Source organism: Amblyomma americanum, chromosome 1 (genome assembly GCF_052857255.1).
Source record: "Amblyomma americanum isolate KBUSLIRL-KWMA chromosome 1, ASM5285725v1, whole genome shotgun sequence".
NCBI classification, from domain to species: Eukaryota; Metazoa; Arthropoda; class Arachnida; order Ixodida; family Ixodidae; genus Amblyomma; species Amblyomma americanum.
Window position 1 is genome coordinate 381976788 of NC_135497.1, and position 27081 is coordinate 382003868.

The following is a 27081-nucleotide window of genomic DNA, read 5'->3' on the forward strand; positions in this document are numbered from 1 at the left end:
CTGTGGGGTTTAACGTCCCAAAACGAGTCAGGCTATGAGGGACGCCGTAGTGAAGGGCTCCGGAAATTTGGACCACCTAGGATTCTTTAACGTGCAGTGACATCGCACAGCGCAGGGGTCTCTAGAATTTCGCCTCCATCGAAACTCGACTGCCTTGGCCGGGATCGTACCCGCGTCTTTCGTGTCAGCAGCCGAGCGCCATAACCACTGAGCAACCGCGGCGGCTTGATCAAGCATTATTTAAATGTACGCGCCGGTTCTTTGGCCCAAATGTGGCAGCGTGAACGTTGAGGCAGACCGTTTATCATTAAGTGCGGTGTATTTAACCGTGCTCTCGGAAGTCGTACTGATAAACGAAAAAACCCTGCAATTAACGTATCTCGATAACAAGATCCAAAGGACCATACCATCGCGTCCTCTCTGCTGTTCTGTCCCTTCATGTAGTCTCAGCAAGAAGAACACGAAGAAGCAAAACACGGTGTCGACGCACTTTGTATTTGTCAAATTGAGGAATCAATTTACACGCCGTCGCATGCTTGGCTTTTGTAATACTTCTGGCAACTCGGACATCGTTTGCGCGCTCTCTAAATGTGTCATTTAAGCAACGGCCTTTCTGGCCGACATACACTAGCCAAGCATGCGAGAGCGTGGAAAGGCATTCCACAGTTTCTAAAATGCAAAGTGCATCGCACTTACGCACGTCTAATGAACGAAGCTTTTGTTATCCATATAAGAGGCGACAAGTGCTTGAGTGTGCCTTCGCTTCGCCTATCGAAGAAAGAGAACGGCTTCTTAGATATGGACCAGTAAGTAGGCCATATTGGATTGATGTTGTTTTGCATGTGTCGCATGCCTTCTGTGTATTTATTGCGATATCGCATGAAATACACTCATTTTTTAGTTCGGTGTTGTGCCTGTCGCTCCTTGAATTCCTGTCTCTTATATCGCCCCGTTTTGTTGCGGTAAGGCGTCAGTTTCGTAACTCAGTGCAACGACGTAGCAACGTTATTTTTTTTTTGGCGTCGAGGCTCTGCGCTGAGAGCGTTGCCTTCTTGTTTATGTTGAAAATCTGTCTCCGTCGAAGAAGAGGGGAAAAGCACCGGTCGACTCGACGCCTAAGGAATGCTGCATTGTTTTTTTTAGAGCGAAAGCTGTAATAGCTTAGCGCGAGCTAAACACCAGTTGTGGGTAACAACAGCAGCCGTGTGACGCACAGACGCCCCATGCGTAACTCCATCTAGCCTGCGGTAGCGGTGGAGAGGAGGTCAAGCCACACAGGGTAGGCGGTGCAACAGGAGCCATTTAACGCATCATTATCACGTGCGTACCGCGATCTAGCCGGCGGTAATTTTTTAGACTTCGGAGTTCAAGCGTCTGCCTACTAAGAGATCCAGCTATGTGCCTTTCGTTTCCTCAAAACTAAAAGAATGCTAAGACAACAAATAAGATTGGACTGTCTGATCCCGAGCATAGCCTTATTAGCAGCCTAGATTAGCAACCTAGAATATGACATATTACATAGCATGCTTTCGAAATAGCGCCGGTAAGCAGCGCACATTGTAGGAGCTGAGCACAGGATATTAATAACTTCGTGCATTTGGTCCTGCGAAATCAAACACATTAAGAACACTGGATTACCATGAAAAGAATAAACTAAGGCCATTCAGGCTCTATCAAGGATTTCGTCAAGCATTTCGAACAGGCGGATCTTATCGTGGCAGCAAGTGAAACACAAAGTTCACATCAGGTTTCTCATTATTAAAGCTACGAGAGGGCACGTTGAAGTGTTCTCAGCGACGCTAATCTGTATGTGGGTGGTGGCCATACTTACCTCGAGGGTAGCTGGATCGACGGCGCCCGTGCACTCTATGGCCTTCCACTTTGGACGACCCTGCGGCGGCCGCATAGGGAGGGCTGTCCCGGATTTTCCTCTCCCTTTCAGCGACGATGACGGGCTGCTGTTGTTCGGCGACGAACGGCCACACCACAGCCTTGGCGCTGCAACTGTGGTAGCGTGGCACAAGGCAAGGCTGTGGCTTCAGTGAAAGAAGCAGGGCCCAGTATTCTGAGGGAAGAAGCGAGCGCCGAACGCCTTGGATATTTTTGGAGCAGTTCCCATCGACATTGCTGAAAAAATAAAAGGGGGGTGGGCATGTAGGCGCCGTGAGAAAGCACAGGGGCAAGTTGGCCTTAGAGCAGTGCACACAGACAAGGCAGAGCGTGGACCCCTACCTGGAAAGGCGTTGGATGAACAGGGCTCGGCGGGAGGAGGTCTCCTCGAACACCCTGCAGGGCATCAGGAAAAGCTGCGAATCGTAGGTCGGTCCCTGCCGCTTCCCGAAGTTGCAACAGCGTTTTTGGTGGTTCGATTGATGCTGCGTGCTGGTGGCCGCGGAAGACAGAGCTACACTTCGCTGCGCATATGAAGAGCCACCCGCGTGGATCATACCCCGCAGGGCGAGCTAAACTCTACTGCTCGCAAGCGGTAGTTTTTCTGTTGGGCGGCGAGAACACCTGGCTGCCGGCGGCTGACGCAACAAAAGGTCCTCGGGGGCACGCAGAAGCGAGAGCTCGCGGTGGTGGAGCCGCGATGGCCGTGAGCACTGGCGCCCTCTTCGTTTTCGTCGCACGTGTTCGTGCGCCATTAATATCAACGCAAGGTGGCCGACGAACCAAGGTGCTCATATCAGCGCACTGAGAAAGGTGTAATGAAAAAGTGCGAAAAATATAAAAAACAGATTTGAACTCACACTCTGCAAAGAAGGGTGATTAGCAGAATTTCACGATTTTTATTCCTCGCTCCTGAAAAGTGCTGCGGCCTCCAGGTAAATGTAGATGAAAAGACCACTGGCAGCGCCTTCCCAAAAAGCCGCTTCCGGCACACACTGTGGCCCGCATGCCTTGGGAGGAGTCATCTTAACAAACACTTAAAGTTGGAGTTTTATTTTATGGCATCCTATACAGCCCTGACACTGGCGATGTCTACGCTGGACAAGGTCCTCCATGACAATTATTTATAACTGAGCGAAATGACGGCAACACACGACTAAAAACAACAAAAGATGAAGGCGACACGGCTGAGGGGGCCTAAGGTGTCAAGTTGCACCAACAAAATTGAAATGCTCAGCCGCAGAAAAATAATGAGGTTCGAAATCATTCTTCAACTCACCGTAATTTTTTCCCTAGAATCGAAATGAAGTGCGACCTCTTCCTTACCTTAAAAATTGGTTGGGAAAATGAAGACCAAAGGCAAAAATTAAAAATCACAAGGCGTATAATGAGTAGAAATTTCATCTTTGTCGCCTCGATGTATGGAGCAAGTATACTGTAGAATCACAAATTAGCAAAGAAGAGTTGATCATACATCTTATGGATAAGCGAGGAAACAATAGGATAAAAACTGACGGTAAGTTTCGCAAATTGAAGAATGTGCTAATCTAGTTTAACCTCACTCAAGTGGCAGTTGCAAGATGAAGCATACTACAGGCATGACGCAATGGAATCAGTTACAGGCGAACATGATCAGAGCTTTCAAATGTCTCTACAATTGACAGAAAAATAGAACGTGGACTCAAATTTAACATTGCTTTGGCAATGTTAAAAGCTTCTACTACCTCCCAAACAGTCGTCTCATTACAGCTGTGGATAAATCTTCCCAGTTTTAGAATTCTTGACGGCGCCCACGATTTTTAGAGTGGTGCGCTAAGAAAAGACCCTAATGAGTTGTGTTTTATGGCTTTTAATAAAAACAACCCATTTCTCCGAAAAAATCCGCATGTATAGGGTGTTTGATAAAACGTGTGTAAAAGAAAATTCAGCGGGACATTTTCTTGACCTAAAGTGCAGAAAGGCGAAAACCTTTAGCGCGGTATCGCTGACTGTGTCACTGATCTGTGCTTAAGATGTTAATTAAGTACACAATTGTTGGTGAATCTTAAATGCTGGATACACTGGAGGGCGTTTGAAAGCATACGTCTGGTTCGACGTCTTTTCGCAAACACTCTCTAGCGTCCTAGGCAAGGAGAACTACATATGCGTTGCCAGGATTTAGCGTAGTACATTTCTGCGAATGTGCATTTCTTCTGCAGCAAAACCATTCTTCTTTAAACTGAACACGGCTACGCTGCCTGTCAAGGCATGACTTCATATTAAGGAGATGCTTGCGCCATGGTCGGTGAACTGCCGCCTTAGGAGTACACCGGAGACATTTGACCATTGTTTTATTCTGTGCGTTGATGCTGTGTTCTTCTGGCATATTTTACAACGTACAATTAAGAAGGACATAGACTTTACACCAAACAATATAAGTTTTTGCCTGCGGAGAAAAACGTTGTTGTGCCATATGATCAGTTTATGTTGGTGGGCTATTTAGTCTGTGGATGGCCCGCATGATATATCGCGACGAAGAATAACCACGGTCGTCGAAATCTTTGTTTCGTGAACAATGCGCTTTGGGGCGGCGAGTACAAGCTGCCTTGAAGAGCCGCCTACCTGTCTCCCCTATCAGGATCCTTGTGTGTACCTCCCAGATTATTTTTGTTTTAAAACTGCGGGTCATGCTGGGGTATGGCGGCCTGGTGTTTTGAGGCGTAAGCATGCTTAGATTTGACTTTTCTGCACTATTTCTATGCAATAAAGAAAAAAAAGAACTAGCGTTGAAAATAGCACGCTTTGCAGCGGAACGGAAGGATGGTGGTTCGAATATAATCGTGCACAAAGGTTTTTCTTATCGAGTCTAAGAGCGTAACGGGAGGACAGACGGACGGACCCGAGCATGAGCTATTAAATGCTTTCGCCTTAAAATTAGGCTTTTATTACTTCTTTAAAGGCAACAATGAGGAGTACTTAAAACCGATTTCTGCACGCACTATCTGGCCAGTGTTCCGTGCTGTACCAGCTGGATGTGGGAGGATCGAGAAGAGAGGCAATATTACCAAAAAATGCTGCTTCCCTTCACCTCATCATTCGATTCATACATGTTTATCTACATACCCGATTCGAAAGGAGACCTAACCAGGAGATCGAACATGACGCTAAGAGCCGGATTTGAATTCTGCGCATGCACAGTTCTGCAACCCTGCACGCGCTGTTGCTGTCAACAATATGAGCTGCATTTTTCATGAATGATAGTGGCATAGGCTTAGCACGAATGATGGAGAATGCGACTTGGACTGGCGCCAAAGCATCGAAGAGATAGTCGTCGGGGGGAGATAATGTAGGCGCCCTGAAAGTTTATTCCAAATGCTTCAGATCTAACAAAACAATGTTATGAGCAGTGCAGTGAGCTTCAAAGTTTACTCATACAGGACGGAACGTTGGGCAGCGCACTAGACTGCCCATTAATTATTTTCTTAGATCGGCAGCCTTCGTACAAAACACGTAAGGCGCGCGAGATGAGGCAGCTTGAAGCGCGATTTTTGGTTCCAGCGATAAGGAAACTGTAAGGAGAAGGAAGAAACAAAGCGGAGAGGAGACTAGTCTTGCAGAAGAAGCCGTCGCCTGGGCGGGAAATACGAACTGGACACGCGACAGCACAATGGCCTTCTTGACCTATAGGAATTTCGTTACAGGGCCTGACGCGGACGGCTTTTCTTGAGAACGAAAGCTTTAATGCCATCAGCATTCAAGCGGCATCCGTAATGACGTCGCTTCTTGATATGTTGAACACGCAAATTCCCGCGTTCTTCCGCTAGCGCATGAGAGGGCTGTGCAGATGATTTGCAGAACAGGCACTGGCATGATGTTCCGGGTTTACAGTACAACTGTTCTTGCTACTTATAAGCAATCTAGCAGGTAAAAGAGTCTAATTACCTTATCAGGTCCCTGGATTATTGTGGTTTGTTTGCCTTGTGGAATTTGCCAAAACGAACCAGAAACGCTCAGCCACCAGTCAGAGAGACCTCTTGGAGGTGACCTTGCGTTCTACTAGCGCCGCCCCAGAAACTTGTCAACCTCGATGTGCGCATCAGTCAGGCGTCGTGTTGAAGGTCTCCAGCGCAAAAGCCACCGTTTTCTTCAACTTTTTTGCCCTGGAGACCTTCAACACGCCACGTGACTGATGCACAAAGCGAGGTTTACACGTTTCTGGTGCGGCGCTAGTACATAGCGAGGTCACATCCAATGGTTGTCTCTGCATGATTGGTGGCTGAGCGTTTCTGGTTCGGTTCAAGACTCTAGTGCACTTTGCCCTTGTCCAAAAAGCTTCCACTAAAACAGCATTTCAACTTAGTTGGTTTCGGTTACCAGCTCGATTCGGTTAACGATTGAGTATAAATGAAAAGCTATTAAAATTACATAGCTTCCGGGAAATAAGGTTCAACAAAAGAGGATGAAGATAGACTTGAGAGATTGCTAAACACTGGTCCGTAAACACCGGTTCCTACAGTACTTAGTGCGTTGACTTAAAAAAAATTATATATTGCTCAATATTTTTCACTTTTTTAGGTACGTGTTTCTCAGAGCCTTCTGATCGCCGTCGCTTCTTTACGAGAGCCAGTTGTCACTGCCGTTTGTGCAAAATCTTTCCCGAAGAAGTAGATCTACTAGGAGGCGACGAAAAAGCTATAAATGCACTGTCAAGAAAATTCAGATGACCTCATAACTGTCACCATTGTGTTTATAGTGTGGACGTCTGGTGCATAAAATGAAAATTACTGTTACGAGAAAACGCATGCCTACAACACCGTCTCGAAACGCCAGTTACAATTAACTGGACAAATATGTCAACATATAAAAGCAGTGTACACTTTTTATGCACCCAATGGCTAGGCGACCTCGAAGCCACTTTTGTTGTGCTCGAATTTCGCTTGAGGTGACCTGCTTGTCCTCAGTCAATATCAACATCTGCGTACACAGTGCGATATTTGGTCAGGTCACATATCTTCGTCTTGCAAGCGTTCCAGCATCGCACCTAGCTCCTTTTTCTCAACAAAAATAGGTTTTAAGAGTCCCGTGAAGGGAAAAAATAATTACCATTTTTATCCTGCATTAAAATTTTATTCCTCATCTTTTTATAGAATTAATCGATAGTTGGCGTGGGCTTCTCGACATTTCAACCTAGTCTTCTCTAGCTCCATACATTGATAGTAAGCTATTTAAGACCGCTAACACTGCAACAAACCACTCCTCCTAAAGCTAAAGTCAATTAGAACTATATGCCCGCCTCTACTCGGACAATTGAAGAGGCCAACGACCTCAGTATAAAAGATACGGAATGCATTTTATTGTTTTTAATCGTCGCAGCCTGCATAGTAATAGAAGCCAGAATAAAAAGTAAGTAAGTAGATATATAAACAAAAGGAGGTCCTCGCTGGCCAGACGCAGGTCCCCGACCCCAGCAGCAGCAGCAGCTGCAGCAGCTAGATCATTAGCCTATTGCAACACCTAGCAACCACAATTTCACAACCACCCCTCCAGCCGCGCCGCCATCCGACCAAAATGGTGCCGGGAGTTCAGCTGATGCACGAGGCCCGGCAGAAGGGCGGGTGACTCTAGTTTATCAGGGCCGCCTCCTCGTATCCGCTGCTGTTGACAGCCAGTGCACGTGGGACCACAGAAAAGCAAGGCACCGAGATCGACGGGGCCACCTCCTCGTCTCCGCTCCTATTGGTAGCCAGGCACGGGGACCACAGAGAAGTGCGGCACCGAAATTGCCCGTGCCGACTCCTCGCCTCCGCTCCTCTAGGTAGCCAGCTCACGCGCAAAGACAGATGAGCAGGGCGCCCAGCCTGCCGGGGCCGCCTCCTCGTCTCCGCTCCTGTGGGTAGTCAGTGCACGCGGGCCGACAGAGGCGAGGTGCACCCAGGTTGTCGGGGCCGCTTCCTCGTCTTCGCTCCTGTGGGCAGCCAGTGAACGCGGAACAACAACCGAGCAGGGCTCAAAGCTTGTCGAGATCGCTTCATCGTCTCCGCTCCTCTTGGTAACCAGTGGACGCAAGACAACAAGAGAGCGGGGCACCAAGGAGTCGGGGCCGCCTCCTCGTCTCCGCTTCTGTGGGTAGCCAGTGGACGCGGGACAAGAAAGGAGCGGGTCACCCATCTTGTCGGGCCGCCTCCTAGTCTCTGCTCCTGTGGGTAGCCGGTGCGCGCGGAACAGAAAGGAGCGGGGCACCCATCTTGTCGGGGCCGCCTCCTCGTCTCCGCTCCTGTGGGTAGCCTGTGGACGCGGAACTACAAAGGAGCGGGGCATCCGTCCTCTCGGGGCCGCCTCTTCGTCTCCGCTCATGTGGGTAGACCGTAGACACGGAACAACAAAGGAGCGGGGCACCCAGCTTTTCGAGGTCACCTCCTCGTTTCTGCTCCTGTGGATAACCAGTGCGGGCGGGACGACAGAGGAGCGGGGCACCAAGCTTGTCGGGGCCGCCTCCTTGTTTCCGCTGCACGTCCTCCCAGAAGGCGGAGTCTCCCGTTTCGAACCAGTTCCACGCAGGGTGGTAGCAGCAGTGGCTCCTGCCGGCCGGAGCAGAACAAGAAGTGCAGCCTGGCTGTGTGCGCAGACCCAAGCCAGGAGGCAGCGCAGGGTGTGGGCCCAAAATTCCGCTGTCCAAACCGTGCACAGAAGGCGCACCGCAATGACTTCTGCAAGGAACTGGCCGTAACGGCCGGCACCATAGAGATTAATCTGAGAATTTCTCGTAGGTATGTAAAAGCGCAATGCTGCTTTTAATTTTAAGGTTCATATCCGTAATGAAATATTCATCTCACTACAACAGAAACTGCGGCGGGCCGTGGGCCTACCGAATGCTGAGTGGCGTGCGTGTACCTAATCGGCGTACCCGGCTTTCGGTGGCGTGTCAAGCTGTGTTTTTGGACGTTTTGTGCTGCCGCAATGCACCTCAATGCATGAGCGTTAGCTTCTCTGCTTGTATGGCGCAGTGGGAACCCTGCACGAACAACTTCTGCTAAACCTAGTGTTTTGTGTCGCGGTTTGGCACCACCCTCGGTGATCGTTGCTCAAGCTCCCGTGAGGGCGCGTTCGGGGCCCGTGGGAGGTTGCCGCCGCCTTGCCGCCGCCTTTGCGCTGTACAGCTACGCAGTCGAACCGGGCTCGAAGGCACTCGACACGATCATGGGTAATGTGTGCTTAGTACCCAGCTGCTGTTCGGACTAGCAGACTTCCGTGAATCGAGTGCCGCGTTTTAAAGCTCCTTCGGTTCATGCTCTCCTCGAACTACAGCGCATAGATTTCACCAGATTAGGTAGGGTACTGCAACCGAACGGCCATGCATTATGTAGTTTTCAGTCCGGCATTTTCGTGGAGGTATGTTCCTGAAAAGTTACGTATTTATGGTGCAAGTATAGTGATGCAGTGTTTGACAAAACTGCTGCCACAGCCTGGCTGCCACAAAATTGACCATCAAGCTGCGACTAACTGTTTCGTGCCTAATCTGATGAATACAAGAAATTACATCTCTAAGTAAGTCCACTTGTTGAAATAAATTTTTTGTGACACACATGGCCATTACGGCCGCTGTGGATTAAATAATATAGTGAATTGTGCAGTGTAACTCCCCGGAGCGACATATCGTCTATATAAGGGAAGTCGGGCTGGAGTGCTCCGCAATAATTCATGCCACCTGAAACGCTTTAATGTGCGCTGGCATCGCAAAGCACATGGGCGCCTTTTGCTCGAAACGCGGTCGCCGCAGCCGGGGCTGAACCCATGTTCTCCGGCACAGTAGCCGAGCGCCGTTACCACGAAGGTATCCCCTTGCTCAAAACTCTGGAGGTCCCGATGTCAGGAAACAAAATAACTTGCGCTACTAACAGCGGCATGGACCCTCCCTAGTATGTAACTATCACTCCTCACCTTCCGAAGACCCTCTAACGTAGGCACACTAGATGTGAGGTGGCATGGTAGAGCTCCAGTTAATTTTGGTTGGCGATCTCACGGCCTCCAGCAGTTCCAGCCCACTATTCATTTTGGTGCCACAAAACTCGGTGGTATGAAAGAAAGAAAATAAGCCAGAAAGATTATACTATACAGCTGTAAAGTATTCGAATAGCTGTATAGTATTCACAATATTCGAATGATCGTAGGAGAATTTTATGGCAAAACATTATTAAGGGCAACACATTACCTTAGCAGACCAGCTGCAGTTCTCCACCTCAAAGTCCCCCAAGTCCACTTTACAGAGTCCAATATTATCTCTCCATGCACGCCAGTCTTTTAGCATCATCGTTGTCGGAGTAAAAGATGAGCACTGCGCAAGGAATGTCACTACCCTTTTCTCAAATCATCTTGACTTCGCTGCACAGCGCTGAAAAGTGCACTGCACTAGTTACTAAAATGCCGTACTCTTGGTTGCCTTTCGATTCCGGCGCTCGTGCGTATAGCGGCGGAGGCGTTCTGCTGCCGGGCATGACAGTGCGTGTCCCATTACCGGCTTCGCAGGCAGTATTTGTGAAGCAGGCGGAATGCGGAAATGCCCTTGAGATTTCTGTCCCTATCAAACAACATAGGTCACTAAAGTTAGCCACATTCTCTGCACAGTGATCCTAATCGCGTCACAGTTTCGGGTAATTATACTGATAAAGCAATGTTTAAATGTAGGCGCAAGTGTTTTGCCCAAACATTCGAACGTTACCATTGAGGCCGACCATTTATCATTAAGTTGCGGTATAATTTACCGTGTTCTCGGTATTCGTGCCTCTGGATGAACGAAAAACCCTGCAGTGAACGTATTTTCATAACGAGATCCAAAGAACCGACGGACCGCGTCCTCTCTGCTGTTCTGTCCATTCATGCAGCCCCAACAAGCAGAACACGAAGTAACAAATTATCACCGTGTCGATAGCAGTTTCAATCTCTCTGCCTGGCGGCACTTAAACAAGCACACATAGAACTTTCCGCGGCACTGAACGATCCCGCAACACCAGCAGTATGGCCACCGCAGCTCGGCGACTTGACAAGCCTACATCGAGCGGATCCATCTGCCTGCATTCAAAAGAAGTACGAAGAGCGACGAACAAGATCCGGACGAGCCGTGGGCCGATTGCCACACCTAAATAGACATGGTGATTTTTGATTTATTCTTTACAGATTTTTAATTTCAAAAACAGAGAGATACGTCAGTGAGGTCTCTTGAGCTTAGTACAACCAGGCGGACCTTATGTTCATCAATACTTATTTGACTAACTTTATTACTTTGAAACTTTTTAGTTTTTATACAAGATATGTCGGAAAACTAATGTCAGTGAGACGATTAAAGAAATTTTTGATAAAATCGGTACAACACATAATAGGTTTCAAAATAGGCTCCTCCTGCGTCGATATATCGCTTCCAGCAAGATTTTCAGACATTGAAGGCATCACGGTAGGCCTCCTAAGCAGTTCCCTTGGAACAAAGGATTGCCTTCAAGTTTTGTGTGAATCTCTGTCGCAACTTTGTCAACTGTCCGCATATGATATCCTTTCATGGGAGTTCTCAATCACGCAAAGATAAATAGGTCTGGGGGAGCCACGTCAGGATTCCATTGCGGCTGGGGAACCGTTGTCACCTTTGACTCGGCCAGGAAGCGGGTCACGAGGAAGGCGGTGTGGGCTCGCGCGTTGTCATGACAAAGTTTTCAATCTCACACGATGTCTGGCAGGACACTATGAATCCTTTGAGTCTCTTGAGCACGTCCACGTAGAATATGGTGTTGACGGGTGTACCATGTGGAAGGGCTACAAACTCATGGTTTAGAAGCCCTTAAGTGCACAATGCTGGTCTTGACCTTTGACTAGCTCAACGTGGCTTTCTTGGGGCGAGGGGACGCCAAGGTTTTCCCCTGGTCACTCACTTTGCTGTCTCGCATGCAGCATATTTCGCTGCTGCATGTTTCTGGGGGTCATACTGGTATTCAAACACCCAAGCCTCGTCACCTGTGACCACGTTTTCAAAAAACTGACGGTCACTTTCACAAAAGCTTCAAAGGTGCCGGAGCGTTTGAACACGGTGAGACTTTTGGTCGTCGATCCGATAAAACTTTGGGCACAGTCGTCGTGCAAACTTTTCTCATCTGCAAATTGTTCGTCAAAATCTTATGGGCGGTAATTTTTTGATTTTTTATTCTCCAAGCCACTAAACGGATACTCAAACGAGGGTCTGAGGTCAAAAGATCTCTCACAAGCATCACATTTCATTCGGTGATGGTTGTTAATGGCCCTCTAGAGCGGGCATCATGCCTGGCGTGTTGAAGACTCTAAAAAAGCATTGTGCCACCGGTAGACTCGATGTCCCGACAAACAATTATCACCAAAGGCCGTCTTTATCGATGAAAATTTTCCACTGCAAACATGCAGAGTATAACACAAAATTTACGGCAATCCTTTGTAGTAACGATCGCTTCATTACGCCTTGCACGGGAGATGAAAACGAATTTTACGGAAAAGCCTTGCCTTAGTCTGCAGATGGTGGCGGATAACTGTCCGACCGCGCGTGCGTAGCTAACTTCCCCTCCAGCAATCCGCCGCGACGCGTAGCCGCTTCACAGTACAATCAGTGACATTACTTTTCGGACAAACCCTGCATAATGAGTCAGGGTTATAGAGAGAAATTGATAGCTGTCAACATTGCAGGTGAGCCCTGAAAAGGTGACAAGATGGGTCTTAAATTTTCTTAACCGGCATTGCAATTGGAAATATTGAACGTAAATACTGCTCAATTGAATTCTCGTTTACTTTTCTTTCCTGCATACATTTTTTACAATATGGCGTCTCTCACACTTCTTACGTGTCACATACAGGCGCAGTTGGGGTACTTAACGACGAAGATGAAGTTGAATTGATTTCGGAGACAGTACCACGCGCAGCGACACTATATTGGGGTAAATACGAGAACGTTGGCTCAAGAAGTTTTCAAATGCATATTTTAACGTTCGATATTTCCAACCACATTGCCAGTTAACAAAATTTAAAAAAAGAGGCACACCTTCGTTGTTGACGGCCACCAATCTTGCAATAATACATTGCCTCCTGAAATCAAAATATATAATGCATCAGTCAATAATGTCAATTAGTCATCTAAATGTTGTTCCATATAAGGTACATAGTTTCAGCCTAGCTGTACAATCCAGCTTAAGAGACCGCGCTAGTGTATCTCTAATAGCTTTTAAAATTAAAATCTGTAAAACTTTAAAGAAGTCACCCTGTATTCTTACACAGGCATTCTATACACCTTTTCACTGTTCACAGCTTCCATGTACAACATTTATCATAAAAATTTTGAATACTGAAAAATTATAAGGTACTGTTATGTAAATTTTTAAGGTTATGGTTTGTTCTTCAAAACAGTACCAGAAGTTTTCTTTTAAAGTGTTTCCATCGCTAACATCGAGGAATTAAGACCGCCATATAAAACCAATGGGGGAAAGTTTTTCACGATCGCAAAAAACTTAAAAGCAAAAATATGCATGCCTGCCGACGGGAGATCTGCGGATATATTTATTGCGAGTGAAATATTGAATATATGAATAAAATGCGTTCATAAAAACTTTTCTTTTCATGAATACTTTTGTGTATAATTGCTGAGTATGTGAGCGCGCGTATGTGCTATACTATGCTGCGCAGGCGCATTAGGTGCCTGTATAAAATCCGCCAATCAATGGACTGCTTTCACAGCCCAGTGTCCATATTGCTGCGCTCAAAAATGCAAATGTGAAAAGGTATACGTGGTGGCACAAAAGTGGAGACAGCAGAGCAGCAGCCAGTCTCGCCTGTCACCAATGCATTTTCTTTTACGGCGCTGCCGTGGTGAACAATGCGTCAGTTAAGGGGAAGATTGCTAGGCCAATTGGTACCAGATGATATCAAGGGAACGGGGAGAAAAACAGGAGAGCAAGAAGCTACAGACGAAGCGCCGAACTTACAGTTGAGTGCATTTTATGCTCTATCGCAATAACACACAAGGCATACAACAGAAGTTGAACGTCAATTCAATATCGTCATACTTAATGGTCCATATCTAAGAAGCCTTTCTCTTTCTTCGATAGGCTAAAATCAGGCACTGTCAAGCACTTAGCGCCTCTTTTATGAATAACGAAATCTTGGTAGAGTTCTCGTTTTCTTTACACATGCGTAAGTGCGAAGCAATTTGCATTTTTGAAACCAAGGAATGAATTTGCACGCGGTCGAATGCTAGGCTATAGTAATACCTCTGCCAACTCTGAGATCTTTTGCGTGCTTTCTTAATGTGTCCTTTAAACAACAGTCAGTCTGGCCGGCATACACAAGCCAAGCATGAAACAGTGTGAAAATCCGTTCCTCTTTTTCAAAAATGCAAAGATCTCCGCACATGCGCAGGTCCAATGAAAAGGAGAACTGTACGAAGCTTTTGTTATCCATAGAAGAGGAGACAAGTGCTTGAGTGTGGCTTCGCTCCGCCTCTCTAAGAAAGAGAAAGGCTTCTTAGATATGTGCCAGTAAGTATGACGATATTAGATTGATGTCGTCCTGCTTGTCTTGTATGCCTTCTGTATTAATTGCGATATCGCATGAAATACACACAGTTTTATGTTCGTTGCTGTGCCTGTCGCTCTTTGAACTCTTGCCCGTTATTTTGCGCTGTTTCATTGCTGTACGGTCTAGCTAAAACTTTCTGGAGAAGTTGGTTCATATTGATCACAGGTAGATGTATTCCGCAAATGAGACAATAAGAGAAATTTCGCCCGTTGCGTTTTGTGACTGCGATTTCCGCAGCTCATATACCTGCATTCAATGTAGCAGAAAACATGTTTCCTCCACAAATAAGAAAAAAAACGATTAGTAATCCTAGAGTGCTTTCGGCCCTCAGGATAAACTCTATGTACATTTTTTTCCCGGCAATTTTAAAATAATTTCTTAAACTTCGCTTGAAGCGTCTTTTCAGGAGTGGGAATGTTTGCCCACTCAATAAAATAGAACTGAAAAGCATTCTGCACCTTGACTGCCCCAGAATAGTTCTGCACGAAACGGCACACGGCCATGGTTACAGCACTGAGCAATCGTAAATACGAAAGTAATGCCCACGGAGTAATCGATGGCGTTTTCTTCTCGATAGCTTCCGTGCGCTTGATATTTTGATTCAGGCTAACAGGTGCTACTTTTGCACCAAATTTAAGTATTGATTGCTGCCTCCCGCGCAGTATGTGAGTTGTGTAAAAATAAAAGCGCATTTGCGCCAACGGCACCTCCTGCGTGCAATAGACGCTCTAAACAGCGCAGCATGACCTACGTCAAACACAACCGCGATTAAGAGCGGCGCGTACTCTAGAACGTAGCATGGTACACGAAATAATCTAAAGGCGGCCGGCTTTTTCACATTTCCAACTCACACGCAGGGCGGCAGCAGCAGCGAGATCTGCATGCACCTCTCCAAGATGGGGCCTTGCGGGAGGCAGGTTTCGCGCCTGAGATTCCAAATGGAGGAGTCCGAACCCTGGTTGTTCCGGTGGTGGCCTCAAGTTGCGGTGCGAAAGCAAGTTCTTTTCTCCAGGTCGACGTGTGGATGGGTCAACAGTCGAGGGAATTGTGTGCGGAAGTCTTCCCGACTGTACTTTCTCAACTGGAAAGATAGATGGCAGGAAGCTTGCTTTTCTTCGCGAGGCTGCTCTTATATCTACCGAAAACGCTGCACATTCCTCCACGAGACCTGTGTTATTGATTGCAGCAAATTTTCAGAATCTAAGTACAGATCTCCATACGCGTGGTACTCCGGAGAGTTGTGGTTGGTTCCGAGGTCATTGCCATCCACCAGACAGTTCACGCATCATTAAATATAACTGAACGTGGAAGGAATTCTACGTTGAAAAGAAGTTGAGCTTTCGCGAACATGGTTTGAGTTTATGAAGGAGATCTTTCTGCACTCTCTAAAAACTATTCTGAAGTTAGTGAGAGGAAACATTGTAATCGATTGCAGTTTGTGCACTAACAGTTATTTATGTTTTAAATCATGAACCTCGAAATGAAAAAGGTAAATATGACGAGATATTATATAGCTTGTTTCGAAATAGCGGCTCTTAGCCGCCCACACTGTAGGATGCGCGCACAGAATATCAATAATTTCATGCATTTTGTCCAGCGAAATCAAACAAATTAAGAACACTGGATTACCATAAAAAAGAATAAACTTAGGCCATTCAGGCTCTATCAAGGATTTCGTCAAGGGTTTCGATCAGGCGGATCTTATCGTGACAGCACATGAAACACAAAGTTCTCATCAGGTTTCTCATTATTAAAGCTACGAGAGTGCATGTTAGTGTGCTCTTTACGACGCTATTCTGTATGTGGGTGGGGGCCCATACTTACCCCGGGGGTAGCTGGATCGTCGGCGCCCGTGCACTCTATGGCCTTCCACTTTGGACGAACCTGGGGCGGCCGCATAGTGAGGGCTGTCCCGGATTTTCCGCTCCGTTGCGGCGACGATGACAGCCTGGTGTTGCTCGGCGACGAACGGCCAGACCACAGCCTTGGCGCTGCCTCTGTGGTAGCGTGGCACAATGCATGGCTGTGTATTCAGTGCAGGAATGCGCTCCAACCAGGCCCCGTCTTCTGGGGGAAGGAGCGTGCGCCGAACGCCTTGGACATTCTTTGAGCGGTTCCTACCTACATTCCTGAAAAAAAAGAGCGGGGTAGGGGGGGGGGGGGGGCATGTAGGCGCCGTGAGAAAGCACAGGGGCAAGTTGGCCTTAGAGCAGTGCACACAGACAAGGCAGAGCGTGGACCCCTACCTGGAATGGCGTTGGATGAACAGGGCACGGCGGGAGGAGGTCTCCTCGAACACCCTGCAGGGCATCAGGAAAAGCTGCGAATCGTAGGTCGGTCCCTGCCGCTTCCCGAAGTTGCAACAGCGTTTTTGGTGGTTCGATTGATGCTGCGTGCTGGTGGCCGCGGAAGACAGAGCTGCACTTCGCTGCGCATATGAAGAGCCACCCGCGTGGGTCATACCCCGCAGGGCGAGCTAAACTCTACTGCTCGCAAGCGGTAGTTTGGCTGTTGGGCGGCGAGAACACCTGGCTGCCGGCGGCTGACGCAACAAAAGGTCCTCGGGGGCACGCAGAAGCGAGAGCTCGCGGTGGTGGAGCCGCGATGGCCGTGAGCACTGGCGCCCTCTTCGTTTTCGTCGCACGTGTTCGTGCGCCATTAATATCAACGCAAGGTGGCCGACGAACCAAGGTGCTCATACAAGCGCACTGAGAAAGGTGTAATGAAAAAGTGCGAAAAATATAAAAAAAAGATTTGAACTCACACTCTGCAAAGAAGGGTGATTAGCAGAATTTCACGATTTTTATTCCTCGCTCCTGAAAAGTGCTGCGGCCTCCAGGTAAATGTAGATGAAAAGACCACTGGCAGCGCCTTCCCAAAAAGCCGCTTCCGGCACACACTGTGGCCCGCATGCCTTGGGAGGAGTCATCTTAACAAACACTTAAAGTTGGAGTTTTATTTTATGGCATCCTATACAGCCCTGACACTGGCGATGTCTACGCTGGACAAGGTCCTCCATGACAATTATTTATAACTGAGCGAAATGACGGCAACACAGGACTAAAAACAACAAAAGATGAAGGCGACACGGCTGAGGGGGCCTAAGGTGTCAAGTTGCACCAACAAAATTGAAATGCTCAGCCGCAGAAAAATAATGAGGTTCGTAATCATTCTTCAACTCACCGTAATTTTTCGCTAGAATCGAAATGAAGTGCGACCTCTTCCTTACCTTAAAAATTGGTTGGGAAAATGAAGACCAAAGGCAAAAATTAAAAATCACAAGGCGTATAATGAGTAGAAATTTCATCTTTGTCGCCTCGATGTATGGAGCAAGTATACTGTAGAATCACAAATTAGCAAAGAAGAGTTGATCATACATCTTATGGATAAGCGAGGAAACAGTAGGATAAAAACTGACGGTAAGTTTCGCAAATTGAAGAATGTGCGAATCTAGTTTAACCTCACTCAAGTGGCAGTTGCAAGATGAAGCATACTACAGGCATGACGCAATGGAATCAGTTACAGGCGAACATGATCAGAGCTTTCAAATGTCTCTACAATTGACAGAAAAATAGAACGTGGACTCAAATTTAACATTGCTTTGGCAATGTTAAAAGCTTCTACAACCTCCCAATCAGTCGTCTCATTACAGCTGTGGATAAATCTTCCCAGTTTTAGAATTCTTGACGGCGCCCACGATTTTTAGAGTGGTGCGCTAAGAAAAGACCCTAATGAGTTGTGTTTTATGGCTTTTAATAAAAACAACCCATTTCTCCAATAAAATCCGCATGCATAGGGTGTTTGATAAAACGTGTGTAAAAGAAAATTCAGCGGGACATTTTCTTGACCTAAAGTGCGGAAAGGCGAAAACCTTTAGCGCGGTATCGCTGACTGTGTCACTGATCTGTGCTTAAGATGTTAATTAAGTACACAATTGTTGGGGAATCTTAAATGCTGGATACACTGGAGGGCGTTTGAAAGCATCCGTCTGGTTCGACGTCGTTTCGCATACACTCTCTAGCGTCCTAGGCAAGGAGAACTACATATGCGTTGCCAGGATTTAGCGTAGTACATTTCTGCGAATGTGCATTTCTTCTGCAGCAAAAACATTCTTCTTTAAACTGAACACGGCTACGCTGCCTGTCAAGGCATGACTTCATATTAAGGAGATGCTTGCGCCATGGTCGGTGAACTGCCGCCTTAGGAGTACACCGGAGATAATTGACCATTGTTTTATTCTGTGCGTTGATGCTGTGTTCTTCTGGGAAATTTTTCGATGTACAAATAAGAAGGACATAGACATTGCACCCAACAGTATAAGTTTTTTGCCTGCGGAGAAAAACGTTGTTGTGCCATATGATCAATTTATGTTGGTGGGCTATTTAGTCTGTGGATGGCCCGCATGATATATCGCGACGAAGAATAACCACGGTCGTCGAAATCTTTGTTTCGTGAACAATGCGCTTTGGGGCGGCGAGTACATGCTGCCCTGAAGAGCCGCCTAGCTGTCTCCCCTATCAGGATCCTTGTGTGTACCTCCCAGATTATTTTTGTTTTAAAACTGCGGGTCATGCTGGGGTATGGCGGCCTGGTGTTTTGAGGCGTAAGCATGCTTAGATTTCACTTTTCTGCACTATTTCTATGCAATAAAGAAAAAAAAGAACTAGCGTTGAAAATAGCACGCTTTGCAGCGGAACGGAAGGATGGTGGTTCGAATATAATCGTGCACAAAGGTTTTTCTTATCGAGTCTAAGAGCGTAACGGGAGGACAGACGGACGGACCCGAGCATGAGCTATTAAATGCTTTCGCCTTAAAATTAGGCTTTTAATACTTTTTAAAGGCAGCAATGAGGAGTACTTAAAACCGATTTCTGCACGCACTGTCTGGCCAGTGTTCCGTGCTATACAAGCTGGATGTGGGAGGATCGAGAAGAGAGGCAATATTACCAAAAAATGCTGCTTCCCTTCACCTGATCATTCGATTCATACATGTTTATCGACATACCCGATTAGAAAGGAGACCTAACCAGGAGATCGAACATTACGCTAAGAGCCGGATTTGAATTTTGCGTATGCGCAGTTCTGCAACCCTGCACGCGCTGTTGCTGTCAACAATATGAGCTGCTTTCTTCATGAATGATAGTGGCATAGGCTTAGCACGAATGATGGAGAATGTGACTTGGACTGCCGCCAAAACATCGAAGAGATAGTCGTCGGGGGGAGATAATGTAGGCGCACTAAGCTGCCTCAGCTCGCGCGCCCTCCGAGTTTATTCCAAATGCTTCAGATCCAAAAAAACAATGTTATGAGCAGTGCAGTGAGCTTCAATTTTTAGTCATACAGGACGGAACATTGGGCAGCGCACTAAACTGCCCATTAATTATTTTCATAGAGCGGCAGCCTTCGTACAAAACTCGTAAGGCGCGCGAGATGAGGCAGCTTGAAGCGCGATTTTTGGTTCCAGCGAAAAGGAAACTGTAAGGAGAAGGAATAAAAAGAGCGGAGAGGAGACTAGTCTTGCAGAAGAAGCCGTCGCCTTGGCGAGAAATACGAATTGGACACACGACAGCACAATGGCCTTCTTGACCTATAGGAATTTCGTTACAAGGACTGACGCGGACGGCTTTTCTTGAGAACGAAAGCTTTAATGCCATCAGCATTCAAGCGGCATCGGTAATGACGTCGCTTCTTGATATGTTGAACAAGCAAATTACCGCGTTCATCCGCTAGCGCATGAGAGGGCTGTTGAGATGATTTGCAGAACAGGCACTGGCATGATGTTCCGGGTTTACAGTACAACTCTGACGCGGACGGCTTTTCTTGAGAACGAAAGCTTTAATGCCATCAGCATTCAAGCGGCATCGGTAATGACGTCGCTTCTTGATATGTTGAACAAGCAAATTACCGCGCTCATCCGCTAGCGCATGAGAGGGCTGTCGAGATGATTTGCAGAACAGGCACTGGCATGATGTTCCGGGTTTACAGTACAACTGTTCTTACTACTTATTAGGAATCTAGCAGGTAAAGGAGTCTAATTACCTTATCAGGTCCCTGGATTATTGTGGTTTGTTTGCCTTGTGGAATTTGCCGAAACGAACCAGAAACGCTCAGCCACCAATCAGAGAGGCATATTGGAGGTGACCTTGCGTTCTACTAGCGCCGCCCCAGAAACTTGTCAACCTCGCTGTGCGCATCAGTCACGCGTCGTGTTGAAGGTTTCCAGCGCAAAAGCCACCGTTTTCTTCAACTTTTTTGCCCTGGAGACCTTCAACACGCCACGTGACTGATGCACAAAGCGAGGTTTACACGTTTCTGGTGCGGCGCTAGTACATAGCGAGGTCACTTCCAATGGTTGTCTCTGCATGATTGGTGGCTGAGCGTTTCTGGTTCAGTTCAAGACTATAGTGCTCTTTGCCCTTGTCCAAAAAGCTTCCACTAAAACAGCATTCCAACTTAGTTGGGTTCGGTTACCAGCTCGATTCGGTTAACGATTCCGGGAAATAAGTTTCAACAAAAGAGGATGAAAATAGACTTGAGAGATTGCTAAACACTGGTCCGTAAACACTGGTCCCTATAGCAGTTAGTGCGTTGACTTAAAAAAAAAATTTCATATTGCTCAATATTTTTAACTTTTTTAGGTACGTGTTTCTGAGAGTCTTTTGATCGCCGTCGCTTCTTTACGAGAGCCAGTTGTCACTGCCGCTTGTGCAAAATCTTTCCCGAAGAAATAGATCTACTAGGAGGCGACGAAAAAGCTATAAATGCACTGTCAAGAAAATTCAGATTACCTCATAACTGTCACCTTTGTGTTTATAGTGTGGACGTCTGGTGCATAAAATGAAAATTACTGTTACGAGAAAACGCATGCCTACAACACCGTCTCGAAACGCTAGTTACACTTAACTGGACAAATATGTCAACATATAAAAGCAGTCCATACTTTTTTATGCACCCAATGGCTAGGCGACCTGGAAGCCACTTTTTTTGTGCTCGAATTTCGCTTGAGGTGACCTGCTTGTCCTCAGTCAATATCAATATCTGCGTACAGAGTGCCAGATATTTGGTCAGGTCACATATCTTCGTCTTGCAAGCGTTCCAGCGTCGCACCTAGCTCCTTTTTTTCAACAAAAAAAGGTTTTAAGAGTCCCGTGAAGGGAAAAAATAATTACCATTTTTATCTTGCATTAAATTTTTATTCCTCATCTTTCTATAGAATTAATCGATAGTTGGCGTGGGCTTCTCGACATTTCAACCAAGACCTCTCTAGCTCCATACATTGATAGTAAGCTATTTAAGCCCGCTAACACTGCAACAAACCACTTCTCCTAAAGCTAAAGTCAATTAGAACTATATTCCCGCCTCTACTCTGACAATTGAAGAGGCCAACGACCTCAGTATAAAAGATACGGAATGCATTTTATTGTTTTTAATCGTCGCAGCCTGCATAGTAATAGAAGCCAGAATAAAAAGAAAGTAAGTACATATATAAACAAAAAAAGGTCCTCGCTGGCCAGACGCAGGTCCACGACCCCAGCAGCAGCAGCAGCTGCAGCAGCTAGATCCTTAGCCTATGGTAACACCTAGTAACCACTATTTCACCACCACCCCTCCAGCCGCGCCGCCATCCGACCATAATGGTGCCGGGGGTGCAGCTGATGCACGAGGCCCGGCAGAAGGGCGGGTGACTCTAGTTTATCAGGGCCGCCTCCTCGTATCCGCTGCTGTTGACAGCCAGTGCACGTGGGACCACAGAAAAGCAAGGCACCGAGATCGACGGGGCCACCTCCTCGTCTCCGCTCCTATTGGTAGCCAGGCACGGGGACCACAGAGAAGTGCGGCACCGAAATTGCCCGTGCCGACTCCTCGCCTCCGCTCCTCTAGGTAGCCAGCTCACGCGCACAGACAGATGAGCCGGGCGGCCAGCTTGCCGGGGCCGCCTCCTCGTCTCCGCTCCTGTGGGTAGTCAATGCACGCGGGCCGACAGAGGCGAGGTGCACCCAGGTTGTCGGGGCCGCTTCCTCGTCTTTGCTCCTGTGGGCAGCCAGTGAACGCGGAACAACACGCAAGCAGGGCTCACAGCTTGTCGAGATCGCTTCATCGTCTCCGCTCCTCTTGGTAACCAGTGGACACAAGACAACAAGGGAGTGGGGCACCCAGGAGTCGGGACCGCCTCCTCGTCTCCGCTTCTGTGGGTAGCCAGTGGACGCGGGACAACAAAGGAGCGGGGCACCCATCTTGTCGGGCCGCCTCCTCGTCTCCGCTCCTGTGGGTAGCCAGTGCGCGCGGAACAGAAAGGAGCGGGGCACCCATCTTGTCGGGGCCGCCTCCTCGTCTCCGCTCCTGTGGGTGGCCAGTGGACGCGGGACAATAAAGGAGAACAGCACACAGCTTGTCGGGGCCGTCTCCTCCTCTCCGCTCCTGTGGGTAGCCAGTGTACGCGGAACAACAAAGGAGCGGGGCACCCATCTTGTCGGGGCCGCCTCCTCGTCTCCGCTCCTGTGGGTAGCCAGTGGACGTGGAACAACAAAGGATCGGGGCACCCATCTTGTCGGGGCCGGCTCCTCGTCTCCGCTCCTGTGGGTAGCCAGTGGACGCCGAACTACAAAGGAGCGGGGCACCGATCTTCTCGGGGCCGCCTCTTCGTCTCCGCTCATGTGGGTAGACCGTAGACACGGAACAACAAAGGACAGGGGCACCCAGCTTTTCGAGGTCACCTCCTCGTCTCTGCTCCTGTGGATAACCAGTGCGGGCGGGACGACAGAGGAGCGGGGCACCAAGCTTGTAGGGGCCGCCTCCTTGTCTCCGCTGCATGTCCTCCCAGAAGGCGGAGTCTCCCGTTTCGAACCAGTTCCACGCAGGGTGGTACCAGCAGTGCCTCCTGCCGACCGGAGCAGAACAAGAAGTGCAGCCTGGCTGTGTGCGCTGACCCAAGCCAGGAGGCAGCACACGGTGTGGGCCCAAAATTCCGCTGTCCAAACCGTGCACAGAAGGCGCACCGCAATGACTTCTGCAAGGAACTGGCCGTAACGGCCGGCACCATAGGGATTAATGTGAGAATTTCTCGTAGGTATGTAAAAGCGCAATGCTTCTTTTAATTTTAAGGTTCATATCCGTAATGAAATATTCATCTCACTACAACAGGAACTGCTGCGGGGCGTGGGCCAACCGAATGCTGAGTGGCGTGCGTGTACCTAATCGGCGTACCCGGCTTTCGGTGGCGTGTCAAGCTGTGTTTTTGGACGTTTTGTGCTGCCGCAATGCACCTCAATGATGAGCGTTAGCTTCTCTGCTTGTATGGCGCAGTGGGAACCCTGCACGAACAACTTCTTATAAACCTGGTGTTTTGTGTCGCGGTTTGGCACCACCCTCGGTGATCGTTGCTCAAGCTCCCGTGAGGGCACGTTCGGCGCCCGTGGGAGGTTGCCGCCGCCTTATAGCGGTTATGTCTTGCTTTGCGCTGTAAAGCTACGCAGTCGAACCGGGCTCGAAGGCACTCGACACGATCATGGGTAATGCGTGCTTAGTACCCAGCTGCAGTTCGGACTAGCAGACTTCCGTGAATCGAGTGCCGCGTTTTAAAGCTCCTTCGGTTCATGCTCTCCTGGAACTGCAGCGCATAGCATTCACCAGATTAGATAGGGTACGGCAACCGAGCGGCCATGTATTATGTAGTTATCAGTCCGGCATTTTCATGGAGGTAGGTTCCTGAAAAGTTACGTATTTGTGGTGCAAGTATAGTGATGCAGTTATTGACATAACTGCTGCCACAGTCTGGCTACCACAAAATTAACCATCAAGCTGCGACTAACTGTTCCGTGCCTAATATGATGAATAAAAGAAATTACATCTCTCAGTAAGACCACTTGTTGAAATAAATTTTTTGTGACACAGAATGGCCATTACGGCCGCTGTGGATTAAATAATATAGTGAATTGTGCACTGTAACTCCCAGGAGCGATATATCGTTATATAAGGGAAGTCTGGCTGAAGGGCTCCGCAATAATTCATGCCACCTGAAACGCTTTAATGTGCACTGGCATCGCAAAGCACATGGGCGCCTTTTGCTCGAAACGCGGTCGCCGCAGCCGGGACTTAACCCTTGTTCTCCGGCACAGTAGCCGAGCGCCGTTACCACGAAGGTATCCCCTTGCTCAAAACTCTGGAGGTCCCGATGTCAGCAAACAAAAAAATTTGCGCTACTAACAGCGGCATGGACCCTCCCTAGTATTTAACTATCACTCCTCACTTTCCGAAGACCCTCTAACGTAGGCACACTAGATGCGAGGTGGCATGGTAGAGCTCCAGTTAGTTTTGGTTGGCGATCTCACGGCCTCCAGCAGTTCGAGCCCACTATTCATTTTGGTGCCACAAAACTTGGTGGTATGAAAGAAAGAAAATAAGCCAGAAAGATTATACTATACAGCTGTAAAGTATTCGAATAGCTGTATAGTATTCACGATATTCGAATGATCATAGGAGAATTTTATGGCAAAACATTATTAAAGGCAACACATTACCTTATCAGGCCAACTGCAGTTCTTCACCTCACAGTCCCCCAAGTCCACTTTACAGACTCCAGTATTATATCCCCATGCACACCAGTCTTTTAGCATCATCTTTGCCGGAGTAAAAGATGAGCTCTGCGCAAGGAATGTCACTACCCTTTTCTCAAATCATTTTGACTTCGCTGCACAGCGCTGAAAAGTGCACTGCACTAGTTACTAAAATGCCGTACTCTTGGTTGCCTTTCGATTCCGGCGCTCGTGCGTATAGCGGCGGAGGCGTTCTGCTGCCGGGCATGACAGTGCGTGTCCCATTACCGGCTTCGCAGGCAGTATTTGTGAAGCAGGCGGAGTGCGGAAATGCCCTTGAGATTTATGTCCCTATCAAACAACCTAGGTCACCAAAGTTAGCCACATTCTCTGCACAGTGAACCTAATCGCGTCACAATTTCGGCTCATTATACTGATAAAGCAATGTTTAAATGTAGGCGCAAGTGCTTTGCCCAAACATTCGAACGTTACCATTGAGGCCGATCATTTATCATTAAGTTGCGGTATAATTTACCGAGTTCTCGGTATTCGTGCCTCTGGATGAACGAAAAATGCTGCAGTGAACGTATTTTTATAACGAGATCCAAAGAACCGACGGACCGCGTCCTCTTTGCTGTTCTGTCCATTCATGCAGCCCCAACAAGCAGAACACGAAGTAACAAATTATCACCGTGTCGATAGCAGTTTCAATCTCTCTGCCTGGCGGCACTTAAACAAGCACACATAGAACTTTCGGCGGCACTGAACGATCCCTCAACACCAGCAGTAGGCCACCGCAGCTCGGCGACTTGACAAGCCTACATCGAGCGGATCCATCTGCCTGCATTCAAAAGAAGTACGAAGAGCGACGAACCAGATCCGGACGAGCCGTGGGCCGATTGCCACACCTAAATAGACATGGTGATTTTTCTTTTATTCTTTACAGATTTTTAATTTCAAAAACAGAGAGATACGTCAGTGAGGTCTCTTGCGCTTAGTACAACCAGGCGGACCTTATGTTCATCAATACTTATTTCACGATTTAACTTTATTACTGGGAAACTTTTTAGTTTTTATACAAGATATGTCGGAAAACTAATGTCAGTGAGACGATTAAAGAAATTGTTGATAAAATCGGTACAACACATAATAGGTTTCAAAATAGGCTCCTCCTGCGTCGATATATCGCTCCCAGCAAGATTTTCAGACATTTAAGGCATCACGGTAGGCCTCCTCAGCAGTGCCCTTGGAACAAAGGATTGCCTTCAAGTTTTGTGTGAAACTCTGTCGCAACTCTGTCAACTGTCCGCATATGATATCCTTTCATGGGAGTTCTCAATCACGCAAAGATAAATAGGTCTGGGGGAGCCACGTCAGGATTCCATTGCGGCTGGAGAACCGTTGTCACATTTGACTCGGCTAGGAAGCGGGTCACGAGGAAGGCGGTGTGGGCTCGCGCGTTGTCACGGCAAGGTTTCCAATCTCGCACGATGTCTGGCAGGACACTATGAATTCTTTGTTTGAGTCTCTTGAGCACGTCCACGTAGAATATGGTGTTGACGAGTGTACCATGTGGTAGGGCTACAAACTCATGGTGGAGAAGCCCTAAAGTGCACAATGCTGGTCTTGACCTTTGGCTAGCTCAACAAAGCTTTCTTGGGGCGAGGGGACGCCAAGGTGTGCCCCTGGTCACTCACTTTGCTGTCTCGCATGCAGCATATTTCGCTGCTGCATGTTTCTGGGGGTCATACTGGTATTCAAACACCCAAGCCTCGTCACCTGAGACCACTTTTTCAAAAAACTGACGGTCACTTTCACGAAAGCTTCAAAGGTACCGGCGTGTTTGTACACGGTGAGACATTTGGTCGTCGATCCGATAAAGCTTTAGGCACAGTCGTCGTGCAAACTTTTCTCATCTGCAAATTGTTCGTCAAAATCTTATGGGTGGTACTTTTTTGATTGTTTATTCTCTAAGCCACTAAACGGACACTCAAACGAGGGTCTCAGATCAAAAGATCTCTCACAAGCATCACATTTCCTTCGGTGATGGTTGCTAATGGCCCTCTAGAGCGGGCATTATGCCTGGCGTGTTGAAGACTCTAAAAAA

General features: G+C 47.7%; 1 protein-coding gene across 1 annotated transcript; it reads right to left on the bottom strand.

The window, feature by feature from the left end:
• Window positions 1-1237: 1237 nt before the first annotated feature.
• On the bottom strand, window positions 1238-17215 carry LOC144122718 (uncharacterized). The gene is made up of 7 exons (XM_077655814.1): window positions 16689-17215; window positions 16267-16571; window positions 15294-15523; window positions 7698-7834; window positions 2233-2286; window positions 1832-2004; window positions 1238-1242 (listed from the first exon to the last, which is right to left on the bottom strand). The coding sequence occupies exons 1-7, from the start codon at window positions 16901-16903 to the stop codon at window positions 1238-1240; spliced, it is 1119 nt and encodes a 372-aa protein (XP_077511940.1). The 5' UTR covers window positions 16904-17215.
• Between the last annotated feature and the right edge of the window lie 9866 nt (window positions 17216-27081).

Excerpts from the sequence above, each read along its gene's own strand:
- LOC144122718 (XM_077655814.1), bottom strand. The coding sequence starts at position 16,903 with ATGACCCACGCGGGTGGCTCTTCATATGCGCAGCGAAGTGCAGCTCTG. Across the intron at positions 16,572-16,688 it reads TTCATCCAACGCCATTCCAG|GAATGTAGGTAGGAACCGCT; the intron begins GTAGGGGTCCAC and ends CTTTTTTTTCAG. Across the intron at positions 2,005-2,232 it reads TTCATCCAACGCCTTTCCAG|TTGCAGCGCCAAGGCTGTGG; the intron begins GTAGGGGTCCAC and ends ACGCTACCACAG.